Source organism: Patella vulgata, chromosome 5 (assembly GCF_932274485.2).
Source record: "Patella vulgata chromosome 5, xgPatVulg1.2, whole genome shotgun sequence".
Classification (NCBI taxonomy): Eukaryota; Metazoa; Mollusca; class Gastropoda; family Patellidae; genus Patella; species Patella vulgata.
In genome coordinates, this window is record NC_065883.2 from 27,770,205 (window position 1) to 27,791,858 (window position 21,654).

The following is a 21,654-nucleotide window of genomic DNA, read 5'->3' on the forward strand; positions in this document are numbered from 1 at the left end:
TATCGCAGATACCAATGTCAATGTGGACTAAGGTACACCCAACATAATATAAACTAATTCTTGGAAGGACGCTAACCAGAAATGTATTAATTTCGGGAAATGGAGACGAATTCACGAAACAACGGGATATTCCGAGTATTTCCAAGGCGTTAATGCGAATTTTCACTCGGCACGAAAAACGTCTAGGGCAAAATTCGAAATTTGGAAATACCAAAAATTCGACTCTGATCCCGGCTACCCTGAATTACAAGGCAATCTGACCTACTTTTTTTCGATATTTTGAAACCTTTGATCCTTGATTTAATCAAGGGGAGATACGTTAGAGAATTTCTAATGCTATCCTTGAAGTTGGATCAGCTAGGTCTACATACATGCCAAGTTTCATGAAAATCGTAATAATATTAAAGAAGATGTCAATCTGGATTTTACTTCCGGGATGAGATGTCAATGTCGTGATTTTCGAAATTCGAAAATCGGAAATAGCAGATTAAAGGCAAATGTTTCAAGGTACTTAAAGAAAAAAGAAAGAGTAAAATATGTCAAATAGTCACAGCTATATATGTATTTCAATTTTTCATCAGTAAATTTCGGTGATTTCGGAATCGTAAAACGTTTTGAAAATATATTGATTCCAAAGTCACCACCCATTCTTGGAAGGAAACTAACCAGAAATGTATTAATTTCGATCCTTAATTACTCCAAGGGAAGATAAGTTAGGAAATTTCTAATAACATCTTTCAAGTCACATCAGTATAAGAGCTACGTATTCCAAATTTCATAAAAATTGTGCAGGTATTAAAGAAGTTGTCAAGTTGGTCTCAACTTCCGGGACGAAATCACAGCGACGAATTTTCGAAATTCGGAAATTGCATGTAGTAGTATTAAAACTAAATATTTTTTTAGAAAATGCAGGTGCATTTTTTAAAAAAGAAGTATGATTGTATTAACATTTAAAAATGTAAAATAATGAAGTACCGTATCCTAATAATTTTGAAAAGCGACGCACGACACGTCGCTTTATAAAGAACGAAGTCTTGTCAAAAAGTCGACGTCGCTTTTTTCCCCTATAGCTTGGAAATGAAAAGAGCGACGCGCGAGGTGGCTGAAATAGAACATCATAGGATATTCACTGATCAGAATGTGTGAGATATAACTTAGAACTTTTCAGCCAGCCCTCGGATGTACCCATTTACGCGGAAGGAAATATTTTTTTTTATCCAGATATTAAAAAAGTGATTTATAATTTAATTTGCAGAAGAAAAAAAAGTTAATATTGATAACTAATTAACTCTACCGGTGTCATCCATTTAAGTTATAGTAGATGCCAAGCGAATTTTATGGCTGCCCAGTTTGCGAAAGCAAAGTGCAAAAAGTTACCACTGGAAGAGCGAATACAATACCAAAACGGGAGTCGTCTCCCTTGACGAACTAGATTACGGTCAAAGGTCACTACACACACACATTGAGTTGAGTTCAGTTAAACAGTTTACAGAGCTGACACAGTGAAAATTGGGTTAAATACGTTGACAGTTTACTACTACAGCAGTGAATTAAAACTAGCAAAATGTCAGCAGCTAAAAGAGTATGCATTGTCGGCTCCGGCAATTGGTGAGGCCAATATTCATTACTTCTTGTTTTCATGCAATATAGATTTCAACTGGTCAAACACACAGGCCAGGGGCAGGGACTAACAGTTCTTTCTTCTAAATTAGCAAGCCAATCTATTCATTCATCGTGTAGTTAGCAATCAGCTCAGCTGATTTGGGTTAGGATTTAGACAATTCTGTATGTGGGAATATATACCTCCTATATTGAGGATAGAATTTTCACAACTTACATTCAGTATTAGACTACTAGTTTGTCCCACATTGCTAAACTGCTTATAATATGAATAACCAAGCAAAAATTGCTACTGGGCATTGGCTTTTCATGCCATAGCTTTCAATCTTGTATTAGCTGATGTGCAGTGATATGCTTATTTGTTATAATTTGCATCAAAGATTAGTCGTTTGGTGTGAAATTAATTATCAAGAGGGACTTAATTTCAGTTGAAGATTTTCCACACATGAAATGTGTTTTCAGTCAAAACCATCCTCTTGCATTCTGCAACTGTCCACAGTTTAAGTTGTAATTTCACAAAATAAAACTGCAGCTAAAAGCCATTGGGTGTACATGTAAAATAACTCTTGTGCCTTGGCAATTGAAATATAATATTTGAAGTATAGTCAATGAAATGAAAAATACAAATTGAATAATTTTATTCTCATTGTCTGAAATTGAACAAATTGACCCCATTCCATTCCATAATAACCTTATGTCCACAAAATGTAATGATTTGTATCATTTTTTTTTATTTTTCCAAGAGATATAATGTTACATGATAAGATGAGAAAATTTTGATGAGAGAAAGAGTAATTGAGTCATGAATAATAAGCCTCATGAGGATAACAAATGAATTGCTTAAATTAAAACTAAGTTTATTTACATTCAATCTGATTAATATCTTGTATTTTCCATGGGTACTTATAGCTTATTGTTTTCTTTAATTTTATATTCCGTATTTTATATTTTACCAGTAACTTCTGTACAGGTACAGACATTCTGGATTATGTTAGATCTTATATAGTATAGTTTAGAAAATCATAACTATAAATAAAGAAGAAATGAGATACAGAACATATATAATTTTTGATGATTGTTGTGTGATTTTAACCAGATTTTCATTTTTGGAGAGATACCGGGGCGGTAACCGTTTATGTTATATTAATTGTATCGGATGGGAAGCGATTACACATACACATTTTGATATAAATGTAATAACATACTTTGAGAGCATAACTGAATTTGCTCTTTCCAATGTGTTTATAATTGATTCTGATTTTACTGGTGTGTTCCATTTCCAGATTAATTAAAGATGTATTATGTAAGAGCTAAATCTGCCAATTGCAGGTCTTTGTTTTGGCATTAAATGTTATATAAATTGTTAATTACTATACACATGAAAATTGAGCCCTTAATCAACTCTCTTGACTACTAGTACCAGATTTAATAATTTAATGTAAAAATGAATAATCAAGACTTTGTTTAGTAATATTATAAAATTAGTAATTGCCAATCAAGGTCTACTATATTGCAGAAACTTCAAACACTCATAGACTTCCCTCAGGTTAAAGTAATTTGGCTGAAATTTTCAATATGATCAATTTTTGAACTATTATAGTTTATATTGCAAAAATGGTCAGCTCTTTATCTAGATCTTATATAATGCATCTTTAAAAGTTATAAGCCCAATAATAAGGATCAGATTTTATTACAGCAAGAACTGCTTTAATGACTGTATAAGCTTATACATGTATGTACTACTACTAACCTGTTTATTAATATTATTGATTTTGAAGTATTCTGGAGAGTATATGAGCTGGTAAAATTTGAGATGACATGATGTGGTTTATTTACTTAATATAAGTTACAATGTACATGTACAACAAATAAACCTTGACCTAGTTATTGACATACATGTATACCTTATAATGCTGATTTAGATTCTAATATAGATCAAACAGATTTACATGTAATTTACAGGCATTTGTCCAGTTACAATTACTTATAGCGAATGAATGATTGAAATGGGGTTTAACATCCTACTTTTCTGGGGAACCCAGACTAATGAAGACAGGCATAAGTCATATGTGCTATGAGTGCAATTTTTCAAGGATTTTCTTGGATTCCGGCTGGCAAAAGTTTTTTAGTTCTTTTACGTGCATGGAAACCTGTAGACGAAATCTTGTTTTTCCATCCCATCCCAAAGACTAGAACCTGTTGATACATGTCAGACCCTCCGTACTGCACTGCTGTCAAGGAGAAACCATGCTGAAAAATTCTGGGGAACTCTCTTGGCCAACACTGGGATTGAACCAAACCCCTGCGCCTCCTCTAATAATATAAGAAGAAAGAGATGGGATGAAATGATATACAGAATACAGTCCAAAAAATTAAGAATAAGTTAAAATTCATCGTAGTTACACAAAAGTTCTATACAAAAAAGTGATGATTTATATTTAAGTGTTCTAGGAGTGAAGCTGTACATGTAGTACTAGTAATTAAGCTTGTTTTACTCATAATCTGTGTGAACACTACACACTCCTGACTTGTACAATTTATAGCCTTTTATGCAATGGGGTTTAATGGCCTACTATTATATCAAATTCCAACAGTCAAGAGTTCTTTTATTATTGTTTTTCATTTCATCTGAAAGACTATGTGTTGTCCCTTGCCAAGCCCTCCATCCTGCACAACTGACTAGGGGTAACCCAAGGTATAGCCTTCTGAGTAGAATTTGCTTTCACGTTGAAGCAAGAAGTACAGATATCAGCAAAACATTGCAAACAACAGAGATAATAGGCTACACAGTATTGATAATTCTCTACAGAGTTGGTAGAATTCCAACTAAACCTGCCTTAGAAATTACTTCATGTGCCAGAGACAAAAATTCTATGACAGGCAAAAACTCAATCTCATTCTGATCTACATAACATACCAGTAGGTAAAATTTATACAAAGATAAGCTTATTTCAAAAGTTGTATAGTGTCAGAGTTATCAGTAATTGTATCTTAGCCAATGGTACATTAAGCTTTTAAGCTCTTAATACTTTTTGTGTTGAAATTTAAATAGCTTTCAAATCTTTGAATTTAACTAATATATCATTAAATTGATGTTGATATGAATGTAAAATGCTTAGATCAGCTGATATTGAAAATCAAGCCAAGTATTACTGTCTTGAACTTTGACCTTTTAGTTTTAAACTTATTCATATCAACATGATGTCCATGTTGATTTTTCTTTTCGATTTTAATATATGGTTTACAAGAAGTTCAAAGTCTAAAGCTGCTAGTATAAAGTCTAAAGATTTGTAGGACTGCCATACAATGTAAAATACATAATCCCCCTTGATCATGCTTTATAAATCTATTATCTGTTTATGAGCAAAATAATCTATAATATTAGGTCACTTAGTTTTGTGACATTTAGTTGTACAGACAGGTCAGATTTTATTTGACAGAATGAATGAAATTGGGGTTATCCTACTTTTCAGCTCCTACACTGGGATCATACCCCAGAACCTGCTGGTTAGTAAGCCAGCACCTTACTCATTTAGAGATTTAATTTGAATGCCATTACTTTCTGTCAAGCCATCCTCCTAAAATTTTGTATAAAAGCAAGTTTTGTCAAGGACATGTTTGTCAACATTTGACTTGTTAAACTTTGCATTAAATTAAAGTAAAAGTATATCATGTATTCTGTGCAATTGTGAAAATATTTGGTATTATTTAATGATCAAATCGGTACAACTTTTTCTCAAATGACATCAAAAGCTATTTGACATCATATATAATTAGTTCACCTTTTCTTGAAAATAATGGTATTTGAAGTTATATATTTATAATTTGTTTATCATCTAATGATTTATTACACATTTGATTTTATCTGTCACTGATGAAAAATTTAATCATACATTATGCAAGAGCTAAATCTGCCTATTCCAGGTCTTTCTTTAGGCCTGAAATATTATCTAAATTATTCATTAGACATTAATTAACACTGTAACCCAGTTATCATTTAATCTTGTGTATCAAGCACTAATTTCTTTCACATATGTTTAATATCAAATTTTTGTTTAAAAATTTGTAAAAACATTTAAAATCACCATAAATCATCTAATTTGTACTTGTGTCCAGTTTAAACTTTAAAGCTGACTATTAAATTTTGATAATGAGTTGGTCATTCTTGCTATAATAATTAAAAAAAAGATGATAAAAAAAGAAAATATTGAAAATTTCAGCCAAATTACTTCATTCTGAGCCAAATTATCACTGTTTATTGTTTTGACAAGATGTGTGCATCTAGCGCACTGGTATATTCGCGACTTAGCCTCGCTTTCCCATTTTTAAATTAAATTTTTAAATGGTGAACTGTTCTAATCTAGTTAAAATCGTGAGTATCCGATGCCATTGAGAGTTTATTATGGTCTTGTTTTGTTAATAAATATGTAATTGATAGTTTAAATAACATTTCAGGCCTAAAGAAAGACCTGCAATAGGCATATTTACCTCTTGCTTAATGTATGATTAATCAATCAGCTTTAAACTTGACACAAGTATAAATTAGATGATTTTTGGTGATTTTAAACAATTTTTCAGAATTTTTAAACAAAGATCTGAAATTAAACAAATGTGAAAGAAATTAGTGCTAGATACACAAGATTAAATGATACCTGGGTTACAGTGTAAATTATCTAGACCATAATCAACTATAGCCTGCGATATTTACTGGATTAGGATCCTATCTGCTGCTTAACGCTCATTCATGATTAAATCAAGAAAGGGATAATTGAGACTGTGTTTTTTATCGCACTGACTTTAGTAATGATGATCGAGCCTAGGCCCAAAATTCAGTTGCTAAATTCTTGGTTCAGAGTGGATCAATTTGACTGAAATTTTCAGCAAATTCCCTTTACATTATCTAGTTTTTAACTATGTGAAAACTGTCAGCCCTTTATCTACTCTCCCATAATGTATCTTTAATATATTTTACGTTTAATTTTAGGGGATCGGCCATTGCTAAGATTATTGGTAATAATGTGTTGACGATGCCAGAAAAGTTTGTGAAGGAAGTTAGGATGTGGGTATTTGAAGAAATGATCAATGAGCGTAAATTAACGGATATTATCAACAATGATCACGAAAATGTCAAATATTTACCGGGTATCAAATTACCTGAAAATGTGGTAAGTACCGATACATGTAAGAATATGATTCCCAGCTTGTGTAGTACTATGGTCTTTGTGTCTTGAGAGACCATATTACATGTACATTGTATATCTTTAACTAATTTCACATACACACATTGTATAGAAATCCTAGCTAATGCACTCAAATAATGAATGACAGATTTAAACATAAAAAGAGTTATAATTTGGTAAACATAACTGGTTCCGTGGGAATCAGAACATCATGTTTAAAACATGATTGGAAATTTACTAATTGGATCATATATTGTAATTATTCAATCAAAGTCATTATATGCAGAATCTTAAGTGATGACATAAGCAAATCTGTTAAACTTAAAAAGCCCAAACCAGCCTTTTAAGTTTTAGATATCATTGGGTTCCGGAGAGATTACCATGTCCATCTGAGTTCCTAGACCATATGATGTAGTAATTTCTATCAGCAGACTCGCCCCGGCAAATCTGGGTAGAATGGGATTGAGAGAATGACTTTATTGTAATCTATTATGCATTGTACCATTGTATCTAGCTTGACATAAAAATGTATAACTGAACTGTTGCATTAATATTCCTGGTAAGACAAACGTCTTAACTACTGCGATAGTAGTAAGAAGAAAATAAACAACATGAAAAGGAAGCTTAGAAGACAATTGAAAATACTAGGCGATGTGGGGAGTTTTTGTTTAATTGTACTTTCCACATCTAACCAGCGACTTAAAGTACTAGGCATAGTGCTACACTTGTACGTGGCAAAGAGTAGGGTCACATATTCAAGTTTTTGTTTAATTGTACTTTCCACATCTAACCAGTGACTCATAGCACTAGGCATAGTGCTACACATGTACATGGCAAAAAGTAGGGTGACATATCCGCGACAAGGAGTAGGGTCACATGTCTAACCTCGTGGGTTTCCTCCTGCTGAAAACCCCAACCGGCAAGGGGATTGTTTAAATAATATTGAACCATATGTTAGTCCCAGAATGACCTAGTTTGTTTTGAGTGAATGTTAATCCCCATCTCTCTCTCTCTTAGATCAAGTATTACTATTGATAAATAAAGGCAGTACAGAACTGTATATGGTTTTAAGTAACCTACTGATGCCCAATAAAATTTCCAAATGCAAGGAAATGACGCCATAAAATGTTGGCTATTAACCCTTTAATGCCCCATTGATCAAAGAGTTAAAATTACTTGATATTAATCAGGATAATTTAAGGGGTGGTTAAAGGATGTAGGTGTGTAAAATGTCCTCTTTAAGATCAAGGGAGACTGGTGGCATGGCATAAGGGAATTCTTACATTCAAAGACCAAAATTATTGTACTAGTATTAGTTATGGTTGATAACTTGGTGTACATGTATGTTATGAAATTGATAAAAAGTAGGTACCCGGTATCAGGCCTCGTAATTTTATGGACTGATTTTTAAAATATAAGTTAATACATAGTAGGTTATATTTGAACAGTTTCAAGTCTAATAGAGTATGTGGGTCAGTCTTTCTTATAAGTTCAAAGTTAAATAAAATGAGTGAGTGGGTGGATCTGTTTATGTCTAACTGAGGGTTCCTTATATTTGGATGTTAATTGTATTTTTGTTAATTGTCCAAGTGCAATAAAAGTGTCTGTGATCCCCTTTGTTCTACATGTATTATTAACCTTTTAAATGTAAGTTACACTTGTGATCAGCTGCAATATGATCTTTTTTAACACTCACCATTTTCTGATAAATTATTAAGATCATGTCGACCAGTGGGCTAAAAAAAACAATTATAAGATCAACATTTTATATAGGATAATAATAATACAATTTTGCACATAATATCGTGAATAAACTTTCTAAAGCGTGTCGGTCAAATTCTGACATACATACACAATCACATGTAAAATATTGTAATGACAAGGTCACAAAGTACCTGTACCTTGGACTTGAAAAGGTGATCAGTATTATCCTGGTCCTGTTTACACATGGGAGCCGCAGAGAAAGTTCATCAGGATTTTCCAGTGTTGTTCCCCTTAGTCAATCGTGCAGGAAGGAGGGCCAATTTATAGTGGTACGGATTGGACAAAAAAATAGGTCCTGTGTACACATTGGCGTGTACATAAAGATCCCTTAATGGTTGGAATTCGAAGTTAGAGTAGGCCGTAGTGCCGCTATCCAGGCAAAATATACCTCGTGAAACACTGTATACATCCAGTGGTCCGACGTTCACAAACTCGCTAAAGTTAATATCCGATTGACTTTAAATTTATACACAATGGTTAAGATCATAAGACAAAGAAGCCTATTGGTTTTCAATGATTTCCAATAATTATTGTACGAGTTATTGTCCTTGATCACTCTAACAAATCTTGTGGATGCTCTGGATTCTAAAGTTAAAATCAGATTGACTTTAAATTTATACACAGTGTTTAAGGTCATGAGACAAAGAAGCCTATTGATTTTAAACGATTTCCGATAATTACTGCCATAGTTATGGCGCTTGATCACTCTAAAAAAAATTTGCGGACGCTTTAGAGGTTAAAGCTAAGGTCAAGATATGAATAAGCCTATCAATTTTCAAAGATTTCCAATGATTATGCCTATAGCATTTGATATTGAATGTTTTGTATGCTAAATGTTAGAATAGGGCAGAACTAAAAGCCAAATGGGTTGTTACTTGTAGTGTATTGTAAATGCTTTCATTTCTGATAAAAGAAAAAAATATGTGAGAAACCTTGTTGACTCCCTGGACGACTTAGCCGCTGTGGGCATGTTTCGTTGCCTGGCAACCTATCTTTATTGATATTATTAATACATGACAAGTCTGGCACAACGTTCAAAATGTCAGGTACCAGTTTAGTGATGCCTGACTTTTCGTAAGGTCATTATTTCCAGGCCTGACAAAAATAAATTGACAAGAAATCATTGGGGAAAAATTCCATAGAGTTGTGCTTATCTTAATTTCAATTCTGTTTTCTAGATGTAATTTTATGTTGTCCAACACATGAAAGATGTTTCCATATCAATTTTATCTGTTCTTATCCGTTTTCCAGATGGACTGACCATACTCAAACACAGCTGATATTTAAATATAAATGTTATCAAAGCATTTATTTTCTTGGTATAGGTTTTGGTTTGTTATAAAAATAAAATGAAAAGAAACAAAGTTAAAACATAATATAATATGGCTAGGGTAAAATGATTTGGACAAAACAAAGTGTTGCTTTCATTTGATTTTATATCTTATTTTTTTTGTGTGTGTGCTATAAGGCTACAGTAATCTGTCTTCATTGAAAATATAACCAATATAGATAAAGTCATGGTTGATATACAAGCTTAACTGATTTTGTGTTCAGCTGTTGAGAAATTAAGCCAAAAGTAAACTTGAAATTACACACTGACTGCAGCTTAAACTGCCTTTAGGCCTTAAATGTTACATAAACTTTTAATTACACATTTATTAACATGACAAAACCATAACCAACTCTCGATGACATTGGATGTCTCTGATATTAAGTAGATTAGAATGGTTCAGATATTTAATGATTTAATTTTAAAATGGAGAAGCAAGGCTAAGCTTCAAACAACCAGTATGGTTTTACAATCAATGCAGACATCTTATCAAACCTTCAAAGGCTAATACATGTATCGTTGCTCAGAATAAAGTAATTTGAATGAAATTTTCAATATATTCATAGCAAGAATGGCTAGCTCTTTATCTTAATCTTATATAATAATGCTTCTTTAATCTTTTGAAAAGAATTAATCATACAGAGCTTGTCCCAACAACAAGTCAGATCAACCCAACTTAATACTTTCTTTTGGATTAAATCAAAGAGGTTTACACTATGTACAGTCATTGTTTAGCCCAGTTAAAGCCTCTTATCATTATTTCAAGGATTTGGAGAGATTAGAAATCCCTGCTGAATTTAACTTATACGGTTGTGAAATCTGAATCTCTACAAAAATAAAAATAACAGCACAAAAATAGTTCAATTCCTTTCAGTATTTACAAAGATATGATGAACTGAAAATTTGTTATACTTTGCCATCAGCGCCACCTATGGGTGTAGAGTAAAATCTTTAGATGGACTTCATTTTAATCCATTGAATCCAAGCCGGGAGATTATGTACTGTTGAAATTTAAGTTTCATATTCTAAAATTAAATGTTGAATAATCAATTTGAGTAAATTTTAGAGATCTTAAAAGTTAGATATTGTCTGAACAATGTGAATGGCAATCAGTGGCCTAAAGTGTGATTATTCTGTTTATTGCACAGTTGCTTTGATGATATTTCTAAACTCTTGCCAACTTGCAGTGCCAGTAACTGTTTGTGCATATTGTTTCTGTTAAACACAACATGCTTATTACAAGAACAGTTGAGCAATTAATTGACTATTAACCTGTCATTGAGATATTTTAGTACTTTTGAAGGTTGGGACATGAACTTCATGTCAGTTTAATGTCAGTGTCTGAAGTTATGACATGTGATGTAATAATTAGAGGAATAACAATATGAGAAAGAGTTAAACTACATGTATATAAACATTAAGCTCAAGGCTATGTCATTAGTACATATACACATCCAATAAGTAAGCCTTGCCCTACAGCTATAAATGACATTTATGTGGTAAAAATAGAGTAAATACACTAACTAATAAAACATAGAATCTACTTCACTATCAGCTATTTAATAATTAATACTGTTTACTTAAAGATACATGCATTGTGTACAATTTAGATAAAGAAATGAAATGAAATGGTGTTTAGTTCCGACTGGGCTAATGCTAATCAAGATGGGCATATGCCATACAGTGGGCTATGGGGGAAATTTTGCCTGAACAGTGGCGCTAGCCTGCACTGACATCAAATTACATCCGCCAAGGCATCTTTTACTTGCCTGCCGCCGCCGCCAATGTGTACACAGGACCTCGTTTTTTTTGTTCCTTGCCAGACCCTCTGTCTTGCACCACTAACAAGGGGGAACCATGACAGAAAATCCTGATGAACATTCACAGCAAACATCGTACACACTGAGCTGGACATTCTTTCTATAATAGTTCAAATTAGATTGAAATTACATTATTCTGTGAGATTTAGCTCTTAGTCTTACATGCATCTTTAAGGTAAGATCAAAGAAGCCCATTTTTAATAAAATATTGTCATCTTCATATGAAGGGTTTGAATTTACAATTTGTACTGTAATTAATGTATTTTCACCGGCCGTCACTTGATTCCCAAAATACATGTATCATTTAATCATCTCTTACTAATATTTAATATCTCAATGTTTCTACTTTTGTTTTATTATAGGTGGCAGTACCAGATGTTGCAGATGCAGGACAAGATGCCGATATTTTTATTTTTGTCCTACCTCATCAGTTTGTACGGAAAGTAGGAAAAGCTTTAGAAGGAAAAGTTAAAAAAGATGCTGTAGCAGTTACATTAATTAAAGTAAGTGGTAATACATAAACATAATATACAGACATTTGGTTAGCTGATTGCAGGTCACACTCACGTAGCAATTGACTGATTGGACCAGAGACATTTTTGTCAATGTTTAACGCATGCGATCATGACTGGCATTTACGGTCAACTTGAAAAACATGTTCAAGAATTGATTATATTACATCTTCACCTGAGTTCAATATTATGATTATTGTTCCATTTATCTGACAGATGAATTCCATGGAACCAATTATGATTAATAATATCCTATTTACTATATCAGGAAAATGGATTTAAAAATGGAGTTTTCTGGCATCTATTGCTTTTTTTTAATTACAGGGGTTTGATGTAAAAGAAGGTGGAGGTATATTGTTAATATCAGATGTTATTCGAGAGATACTCAATATACCCTGTGCTGTGTTAATGGGAGCTAATATTGCTAATGAAGTCGCCAAAGAGAATTATTGTGAAGCCACAGTAGGTAAGTACAGCATGGCGTCGGCAACATGCCACATATAGAGAATTGTAAGTATATAGGAAAATTTTTACCTAATCTAGGAAGGAAACAACTGTATTGATGAAACAGATCAAAATGGGCTACATAGGTTGTATTTCTGTCCTAGATGTAGGTATATAGATGCTTTTGTATCCAATCCCCTCACAACGATATTCGATGAACCTCAGATGATCATTCACAATCAAAAACGTAGAGTATGTAGAATGTTTGTGTACTGTAACAATGGGGACAATTTAGAGTGATGTAAATGGTTGGATGTGAATAATGAAATTCACCAAACACTTACCTATTATTAAAAGTATTTGTTTCCTTTGTCAGATTTAGATAAAGAGAGACCCTGGGGGTTATACCACTTATGAGGCCCCTCACAAGTAGACCTTGATCAGAGGTCCCCTGGATCTTGAGACCAAAGGCTTCAGTCTGCCAGGCATATAGGGAAATCTGATGCTGACTTTATCATGTTTTATATTGGATGACAAAAACTTATGTGCATTTGATATTATTAAAGATACATTATGTAAGGTCTAAATCTGCCTAATGCAGATCTTTCGTTTGGCCTCAAACTTTATATAATTCATTAATTAAGACATTTATTCACATGCCAAGCCCATATTCAACGCTCTAGACCATCGGATGCTTTTGATTTTTAATGGATTCAAACATGATTGCTAGTCAATGATTTATTTAAAAAATGGATAATCAAGACTTAATTTATTATCGTAACAATGGTAGCAATTTTAATCGAGGCTACACCGTTCTTCTAAGCATGAATAAAGTAATTGATTGAAATTTTCAAAATATTCCCTTTTCATTATCTATTTCTTAACTATATTATTATAGCAAAAACTGTCAGCTCTTTATTTAAATCTTACATAATGCATCTTTCAACAACAGAAATGTTTTGGATTCTATTTATATTTTCTATATTTATCAGGTTGTAAAGATAAGAATATGGGTCCATTATTAAAAGATATGTTTCAAGCTGATTATTTTAGAATTGTTGTAGTTGAAGATGAAACAACAGTTGAAGTCTGTGGAGCTTTAAAAGTAAGTTTACAGCTATAAAAGTATGAGATATAAGTTTTCTTATCCCCATTAGTGCAATATTTTCCAAAAAGCTGCATGCTATTAAGTAGCTTACAAGACTTAAAGTTGAATTGAATGTGACAATTTCTTTCTCACGTTTTAGTCATATTTGCCAGTTGACACTGTCTGGCTGTGAAATTGACTAGTTGGAGAATTTATGTTAGTCACTTTACCCGACATAAAATTAAAAGACATAAAATTAGAAGTAAACTAAACACGTCAAATATTGACTTCAATATTATGAAATGAATGCCCCGGTGTCAAAACCTACTCCTGTCACAACCCTTAAACCGAAATCACACCACTTGATTAAATGATAATGACAGACTTCTTGATCTAAAGCACTCACAATAGACTACTCAACAACCCAATTCCCCCAATTTTAACAAGTGAATTATGCTTATATTTTTCAGAATATTGTAGCCGTTGGAGCAGGTTTTGCTGATGGTTTAGGTTATGGTGATAATACAAAGGCTGCTGTAATCAGATTAGGTTTAATGGAGATGATTAAATTCTGTGAAGTTTTTTATCCAGGTAATGTTTTTGTGGTGTGGTATGTTGTAAAAAATATATCCACTTAATTATTCTTTCAAACTTCCATATGTGAGGTAAATTATGTCTTTGCTGAGGTCAAGCTTTGATTTCACTTCTGGAAAATGATTTTGAGTAGTGTTTGCTGTCCATAATTATTGTTTGTATTTTTGTATCATTTGTGCTTTTGAAATAATGTATTTATTATCATCTAGTTGATCAAATGTGTATGAATTAGTGGGGTTCAACATTAATTTCTAGAAATAGGTACATGACATATTGACTTCTAGAAAATGATTTTAAGTAGTGTTTGCTGTTAATAATTGATCGGATGTATAAGTGTGTATGATATATTTATTTCCAGGTTCAAATGAATCAACATTTTTAGAGAGTTGTGGTGTGGCCGATTTAGTTACAACTTGTTATGGAGGTAGAAATCGTAGAGTAGCTGAAGCTTTCGCTAAAACAGGCAAGGTAGGTGATCAGCTTTAATGTTTCTAATTGTACTTTTAAAGGACAATATTGGTGTCGGCCATTATCACATATGTGATAGAACTTGTTAAACACGTTCCAAATATAATTTTAACCCAGAGATCATTGCTACGATCGATGCATAACGAAGATTTAAAGAAACAAAAGTGACGAAAGCAAAGGGGAAAACACAAGGTTATCCTTCTATATTACTGATGGAAGTAACAGATACACTGGTGAATTTCTGCTCAGTGATAAATCCTTCGAAGACCAAAAGTTGTTATCTAAGACTGAGAGGATATCTGGCAATTTATAATAAGAACTGACTGTCACTAGATAAGAGAAAACAAAAAAAAAATAGAAAAAGTCTGTGCAATACCATCGTTTTATTAAGTGTAGAATTAATAAAATCAAGGGAATGTATGGGCTATTTCTATTTTTCTATTCTTCAAATTCAGATTTTGACGATTTTCAAAATGTAGCAAATTAATTTGGCCATACAAATAAATGGTGTATCACCTGTTTTTTATTTTAATAATCAAGCATACAAATAGTCTCATTGATTAGTGAACATTGATATTTTACATGATTGAGAAAGAGAGATAACTCTCTTAAACTTTTTAGGTTGAATTTGGAGGAGGGCAGAGAGAGAGACAGAGAGAGAGAGAAATGGACTTTAGGTCCATTCAACAAAAACTAAGTCATTTCGGGACTGATGTATAGTTCAATTATATTTCAATAATTCAGGTGTCTTTAGTCACGTACAAGTGGGAAATTGAAACTACACCACTTGATTCATTGGCAGACCTTATGATCCAACGCACATGTGTTAAACCACTGGGTCACCCAGCCCCTTGAATTTGGAGGAGTCCAGTATGCAGGGGCATAGAATAACTCCGATCTTGTGTAAATAATTATATTATTAATTTATACAGAGTATAGAAGAACTAGAAAAGGAAATGTTAAATGGTCAAAAGTTACAGGGACCACCAACAGCATTTGAAGTTAATTATATGTTGAATATTAAAAAAATGGAAGACAGGTAGGATTTGTTTCTTTATAAATGTTATTGGGGGCGGGGAGAGAGAGTGAGAGAGTTTAAAGTCCAATTGATACAAACTAGGTCATTTCGAACGAATATTTCAATAATTTGCTTACTCATAGGATTTTTTTAGCTGTGGGAGGAAACCAGAAGACCCGGAGAAAAACCCAGGCAGTTGGACAGGTGACCTTACTCCTTGACCCCACTCCTTGTCACGTACAAGCAGGGAATCGAAACCATGTCATTTGATTCAATGCCCGACCATGCGATCTAAAGTGCATGCTTTAAACCATTAGACCACCCAACCCCCCTAAAGTGTTCAGACTAAGACTCCTAATTGCTACATGTTTAACATATATTAAATGTTACTCCCGATATTTTTCTACGGGGATACTCGACTGAACGTTCCGGAATTAAATTCTCTCAATTCCAAAAATAATGTCAATCGAGTGAAAAGGAGAATTTCGGAGTACAACGCATGTGCCGACTGCATAAAAAATATCTCAACCAATCATGGCAGCTGAAACATATTTGTTACTCAAAATACGTCACGATTCTACTCACACCACCTCAGCTGTCGGGACTGGCAAAACTGTGACAGGACTGAATTCCGTATCACTTGATTTCAATTCTGTCAATTCGGGACGTTCCGGACTGACAATCGAGCACCCCCTAAATGTCCTCTTTAGTATGTATCTCGTTGACGTAGTTGTACATCTGTGTACAAACATGACATTTATGCATTCAAAATATGCATATCCCAAAACTACAAATGTGCATGATTTTGTAGTATAATATTCTTAGCAATTTTGATGGAATTGTTTTGTTGCAAATCTTCATCTTAGTACTTTGATTTTTGGGGGCTATTTTTTAACATTTTGGGGCATGGTGGCTAAGTGGGTAAGACGCTGGCTCAATTGCCTGGAGGTCGGGTGTACGATCCCAGCATTGGCCGAGAAAGTTCATCCAGATTTTCCGGCGTGGTTTCCTTTTGTCAGTGATACAGGATGGAGAGTCTAGTCGTTCGGATGGGACGAAAAATCGAGGTCCTGTGTACACATTGGTGTACATGTAAAAGATCCCTTGGCAGTTGGAATTAGATACACTGTATGGTGTAATATGCACGTCTTCATTAGCCCAATTCGAAGCAGAACAGTAGGTCGTTCATTTTAACATTTTGTTTTGTTTTTTGTTTTTTTAGATTTCCACTATTCACAGCAATACATAGAATCTGTAAAAATGAACTACCTGTATCTCAATTTATGGACTGTTTAAAGAATCACCCAGAACATATGTAAAGATATTATACCATAGAATATCAATATAAACTCTTTTTATATACTTCATATAAAATCTTATACCTACAACCATATTCATTAAATAAAACTAAGTTATTATAAGGACACTGCTGATTTATTGGTAAAGAGTTCAACTCCTTGGATGTTTGAGTTCTTCGCTAATCGATAGACAGTCCGCTTAAAATATGTTGGTGATAAATGGATTACTTGTCCTACCATACTGATATTATAATTCTGATAATACAATATTGCATGTCTACTTCGACAAATGAGTCCGTTATAGTTGTGGAGTTAGGGAATAGGGCTTTTGACTGGCAATATCCCTGGTTCGAATCTCTATGTCTAAGATAATGACATGTTTCTTTGATTTTACTGATTTGTCATTGAATCATTATTTTACTTTGGTCACAAATAACACTTTTTATGAACCAAGTAGACATGCAATTTTGAGTTGTGATCAGTTAGGTATAAAATATTACCACCCTTCATCTATAAAGCATTACTGGGTTAGTAAATTTCAATTTTATTAAAATTGTTAATTCATAAACTATGCATACTTCATTCTAAAATAAAACTTAGTGCGAAACAAATGAATTTGAGCAGCATGAAATTAATATCTTAAATGCAACCTATTGCCAATCACATAATTTCAATATCCATTTTGTTCTTGTATCATAAAGTTAAGTACGGATCAGTAGTTATCACATAAATCAGTTATATATGTAGCTAAACATAGCACCCCTCAAAACAGTACAATAATATACAGTGATTAATTAGATAATAGTCTTAACCATATTATTAATAAGATAACAATGATGCAGTTGTCTGATGCATATGTCTCTTGACATAGTATAAGGTGAAATATGTATGTATGAAAGAACATTAAATTTTGTTTTATTAATGTGTATTATATCAATCCTTGTTCATAGAAAACTTTCTTAATTTTTAATAAAAAATACAGAATTCTACAACTAGATGTTTTTAAGTTTTTGTTATTGAATATTACAGGTCATCAAAACTTTAACATCTTTTTACACTGGAGCTTATTTGGTATGGTTCAATTTCTTCGACAATCATTCAGATTAAATCTATTAACGTATATTCTAAAATTTGTTTGTACATTTGAGTAACTTGCTTGCTTGCATTCATCTTTAATCTTTACTTCATTGTATCATTAAAAACTAATTGACATAAATTTGAATTAATTTCCCCATCACTCGGATGCTTGTTAACGATGTGCTTTTTGGTTTTGTGTTTTCTTAAAAAATGAAATGTTGGTTGTTTTTTAAATTTCTTCGAAAAGAATAATTTTAATCTTTGTTTATTTTCTTTAAAGTGGTTTTATTAATAAATGAGTGTGGATGGAGGTTTGATACTGGTACTGAAGATAAAAGAAAGGGTGTTGTCTGCAATATTAATTAGGATTTGAATTACAAGATTGTTTGAGTCATTAATTCTAAATAATATAGTAATTCACAGACAACATGCTATCTATATTTCCGCTAAATGAAGTAAATGCTTCATTGCTTTGCTTGCTCAATACACACTGTACATTCTAATAATCTTACAATCTTTGCTGTTGGTTGTTAAATTTGATAGGGGAAAAACGGTTGAAATGTTTCTGTATTATGTGTCTGGAGTTGTTATTTTGTCTACTGTGGCTTATTCACATAAACCAATAGAGTGTTATTTCAAAATAATGTAAGGAAACTTTATTCAGTTTATTGACATAATGCATAATATAAGTATGTTGAAATATGTATATATGACACAGAAACTTTTCAGTTCGAGTTTTAAAAAGTTTTGTTGAGTTTTTCATTCTAACATGTTAATTAATATGGTTGTATTAATTGTTTTAATTGTCATTAAATATTTTACTTAAAATCTTCAACAATTCAGAGCATCTTCATGTTCTTTGCGCCCTGTTTATTTACTATGAAATGTTTAATTGTCATGAAATAGTAACTTTTAAAGTTTGTTGATGATTAATCGTAATAATTATTGTATACATGAAAACCTTTTATATTTATTTACTTTTATCCTGAATAAAAAATATATACACGTAGTCCCAAATAATAAAGCCAAAGCAAAATAATAATATTTCAATCACGAATTATTACCATGTGAGTGTTTAATATTGGCATCTTTTTTAAAAATTTTGACCATCTGACATATTTTCGTGTACATGTAAATGTATTTTGCTTGCCACATATTAACCAGATTTTTGTCTAAAAAAAAGATTAATTCCAATTTATAAACTTTATGTGTTTTTACATAGAAGACCATACAAATTAAGGTTTATGATGTAATTGTCTAAAATACAATTTTGACTTGAGAGTACAGTTGCATATAGGCCTCTAGTTCAATCCATATGCAGTTTTTAACGAAGCCGAATTCTCATTACAGAGTTACAAATACATTTACAATTGAATACTAACTGGCATTGAAATACGATTACCATTGAAATTGACTGACTAGGAGTTATTTCTACCTGAATCTATGGGAATATGAACAAGAATTTAAACTTGGAATAAATTTTGTTCTGTAGCTAACAAAATTTTGATTAACATGTCAAGTTGGCAAATGAGAGCTCTTAGTGTGATGGTATTAATGTAACAAATTTGGCTTGTTGCAAAAAGGGCAAAGTAGCTATATGGATGTTTCAATCCAAAATTGTTTAATATGTTCATCATAACAGTTTAGTTAATTTAGAGTTAGTATAGTTGGTTAACCAGATTTAGTCTTTTATTTCTTAGAGTAGAGAGAGAAATTTGGTTTATTTTTATTTTAAAAATCTGGTGGTACGCATGGATCTTTATATGTAGCAAGTAATATGATGACCCAGAGAAAACCAACAAAATTAGGCAGGTGCTGCTTGTACTCCTTATTTCATTCAGACTTGGGGTAGAAGGCCTTAGGATCTACAGCTCAAGTTTTAGATCACTCGGCCATCCAAACAGTAGAATGAGTTTATAAGTCCTTTGAGTTTATGCAAGTTTTTATGATATACTATAAATGAACCTATATGATTTTTTTAGTTTTATCATTAGTCAATCTTATGACTACCTCAGTAATGTACACTGTACAGCACTTTTTTTTTTTTCATGTTGCCAGTGTACAATCCATTTGTCAGGTAGAGTTTGTTAACTCTACTCAAGACTTCTGTTCAGCTGTGGGAAATTTATCATGTCAAGATTTTTGTGCAGTTGCAGCTTTTGAACAAATGTAGAAGAAATATTTTTGAGTTTTAAACTTTCAATTTTGAGGGATTTTTGTTTTCATAAGATTACATTTAAAGGATACTAAATTTTGAAGGATACTAAATTACAATATATAACAATTCAAAATTTTACAAGATTAACTGTTTGACTATAAATTCCCCTTGATTTACTGCACAAACAAACATCATACTAATAATGATGTGTACCATTTTATAATTTTATTCTATATTACTCTTTTATGTTTTATAATTGATCAGTATTTGGTTGTTGACTAGTTTATAAAATAAAAAGCTTTAATTTACTAGTCCAATCTGGTTGTTTTCTTGTTTCTTAGACCAGTTTACCTTTTTCACCCAGATCTATCTGAGATGCAATGAAAATGCACATGTGATTTAAATGTAAGTGCAGGTGAGACATAATGAAACAGAAATATGATTTTTGGCATGGTGGTTGTTTGGGCATATTCTGACACAGGAAAATCAACAGCACCCCACAAATGCCATAACAGCATTACTGTGAAATGAAGGCACAAGTGGTAAAAATATGTAGGGTGTTTGTCCACCTCTAGCAGCCATAGTGTTGCTGCATGGAGAGGATACTTCTCCACTCTGTTGCAATGCTGCTTTCGGTTGAGATTTTGCAGTTGTGCATCCTGGGAGAAACTGACGTCTCATATTGTCCCACAGATGCACTATTCAAGCTCTACAAAGACTTTTTTTGCATTAAGAAGTCCATGGAGATACATTCTGTATGGTACTCGAGCAATATCATTACGAAACGGGCATATCAACAGGTTATCTCAACACATTGTCTCAAAATATTGTCCCTGTAGTACTGGGCCTTCATTTTGCCTCCACACGTGTGCAGCTATCCTATTATGGTAGCTTATGCCTCCCCAAACCATTTCGCTTCCTTCACCCCAACCATCAGTATGCACAATGTGATGATTTTTAAACTGATTGCCACACTTTTAGTCTTGTGATTGCATCCAAACCTTTGGGTGATAGCTCTAGAAGTAGGCTAATTAATGGAAATTGTGGCTAGAGGGTTCACAAGACATTATGACGGAAGACTGGTTCAACGACAGTATATGACCACATTTCAATGTGGGTGTATAAAAAAACATGAAGATACTGTGTAGTAATATTATTTATTTACATATAAAATGTTGAAAGATCCTAAACATATACTGGTTGGTATACACAAGTCATCTACACATTTACCATACAACCCTTATGCTAACAATAACATATTCTATACTTTTAGTCTTTAAAATA

The 21,654-nt window shown here is 32.5% G+C and overlaps 1 protein-coding gene across 1 annotated transcript; it reads left to right on the forward strand.

Moving 5' to 3' along the window:
* The first annotated feature begins 1,431 nt into the window (after positions 1–1,431).
* On the forward strand, positions 1,432–20,687 carry LOC126821412 (glycerol-3-phosphate dehydrogenase [NAD(+)], cytoplasmic). The gene is made up of 11 exons (XM_050549833.2): positions 1,432–1,608; positions 6,605–6,785; positions 12,077–12,217; positions 12,551–12,692; positions 13,663–13,775; positions 14,228–14,348; positions 14,710–14,819; positions 15,752–15,858; positions 17,060–17,152; positions 18,165–18,206; positions 20,271–20,687. Exons 1-10 carry the CDS (start codon positions 1,565–1,567, stop codon positions 18,178–18,180), a joined length of 1,068 nt encoding a protein of 355 aa, XP_050405790.1. The 5' UTR covers positions 1,432–1,564; the 3' UTR covers positions 18,181–18,206; positions 20,271–20,687.
* Positions 20,688–21,654: the final 967 nt, after the last annotated feature.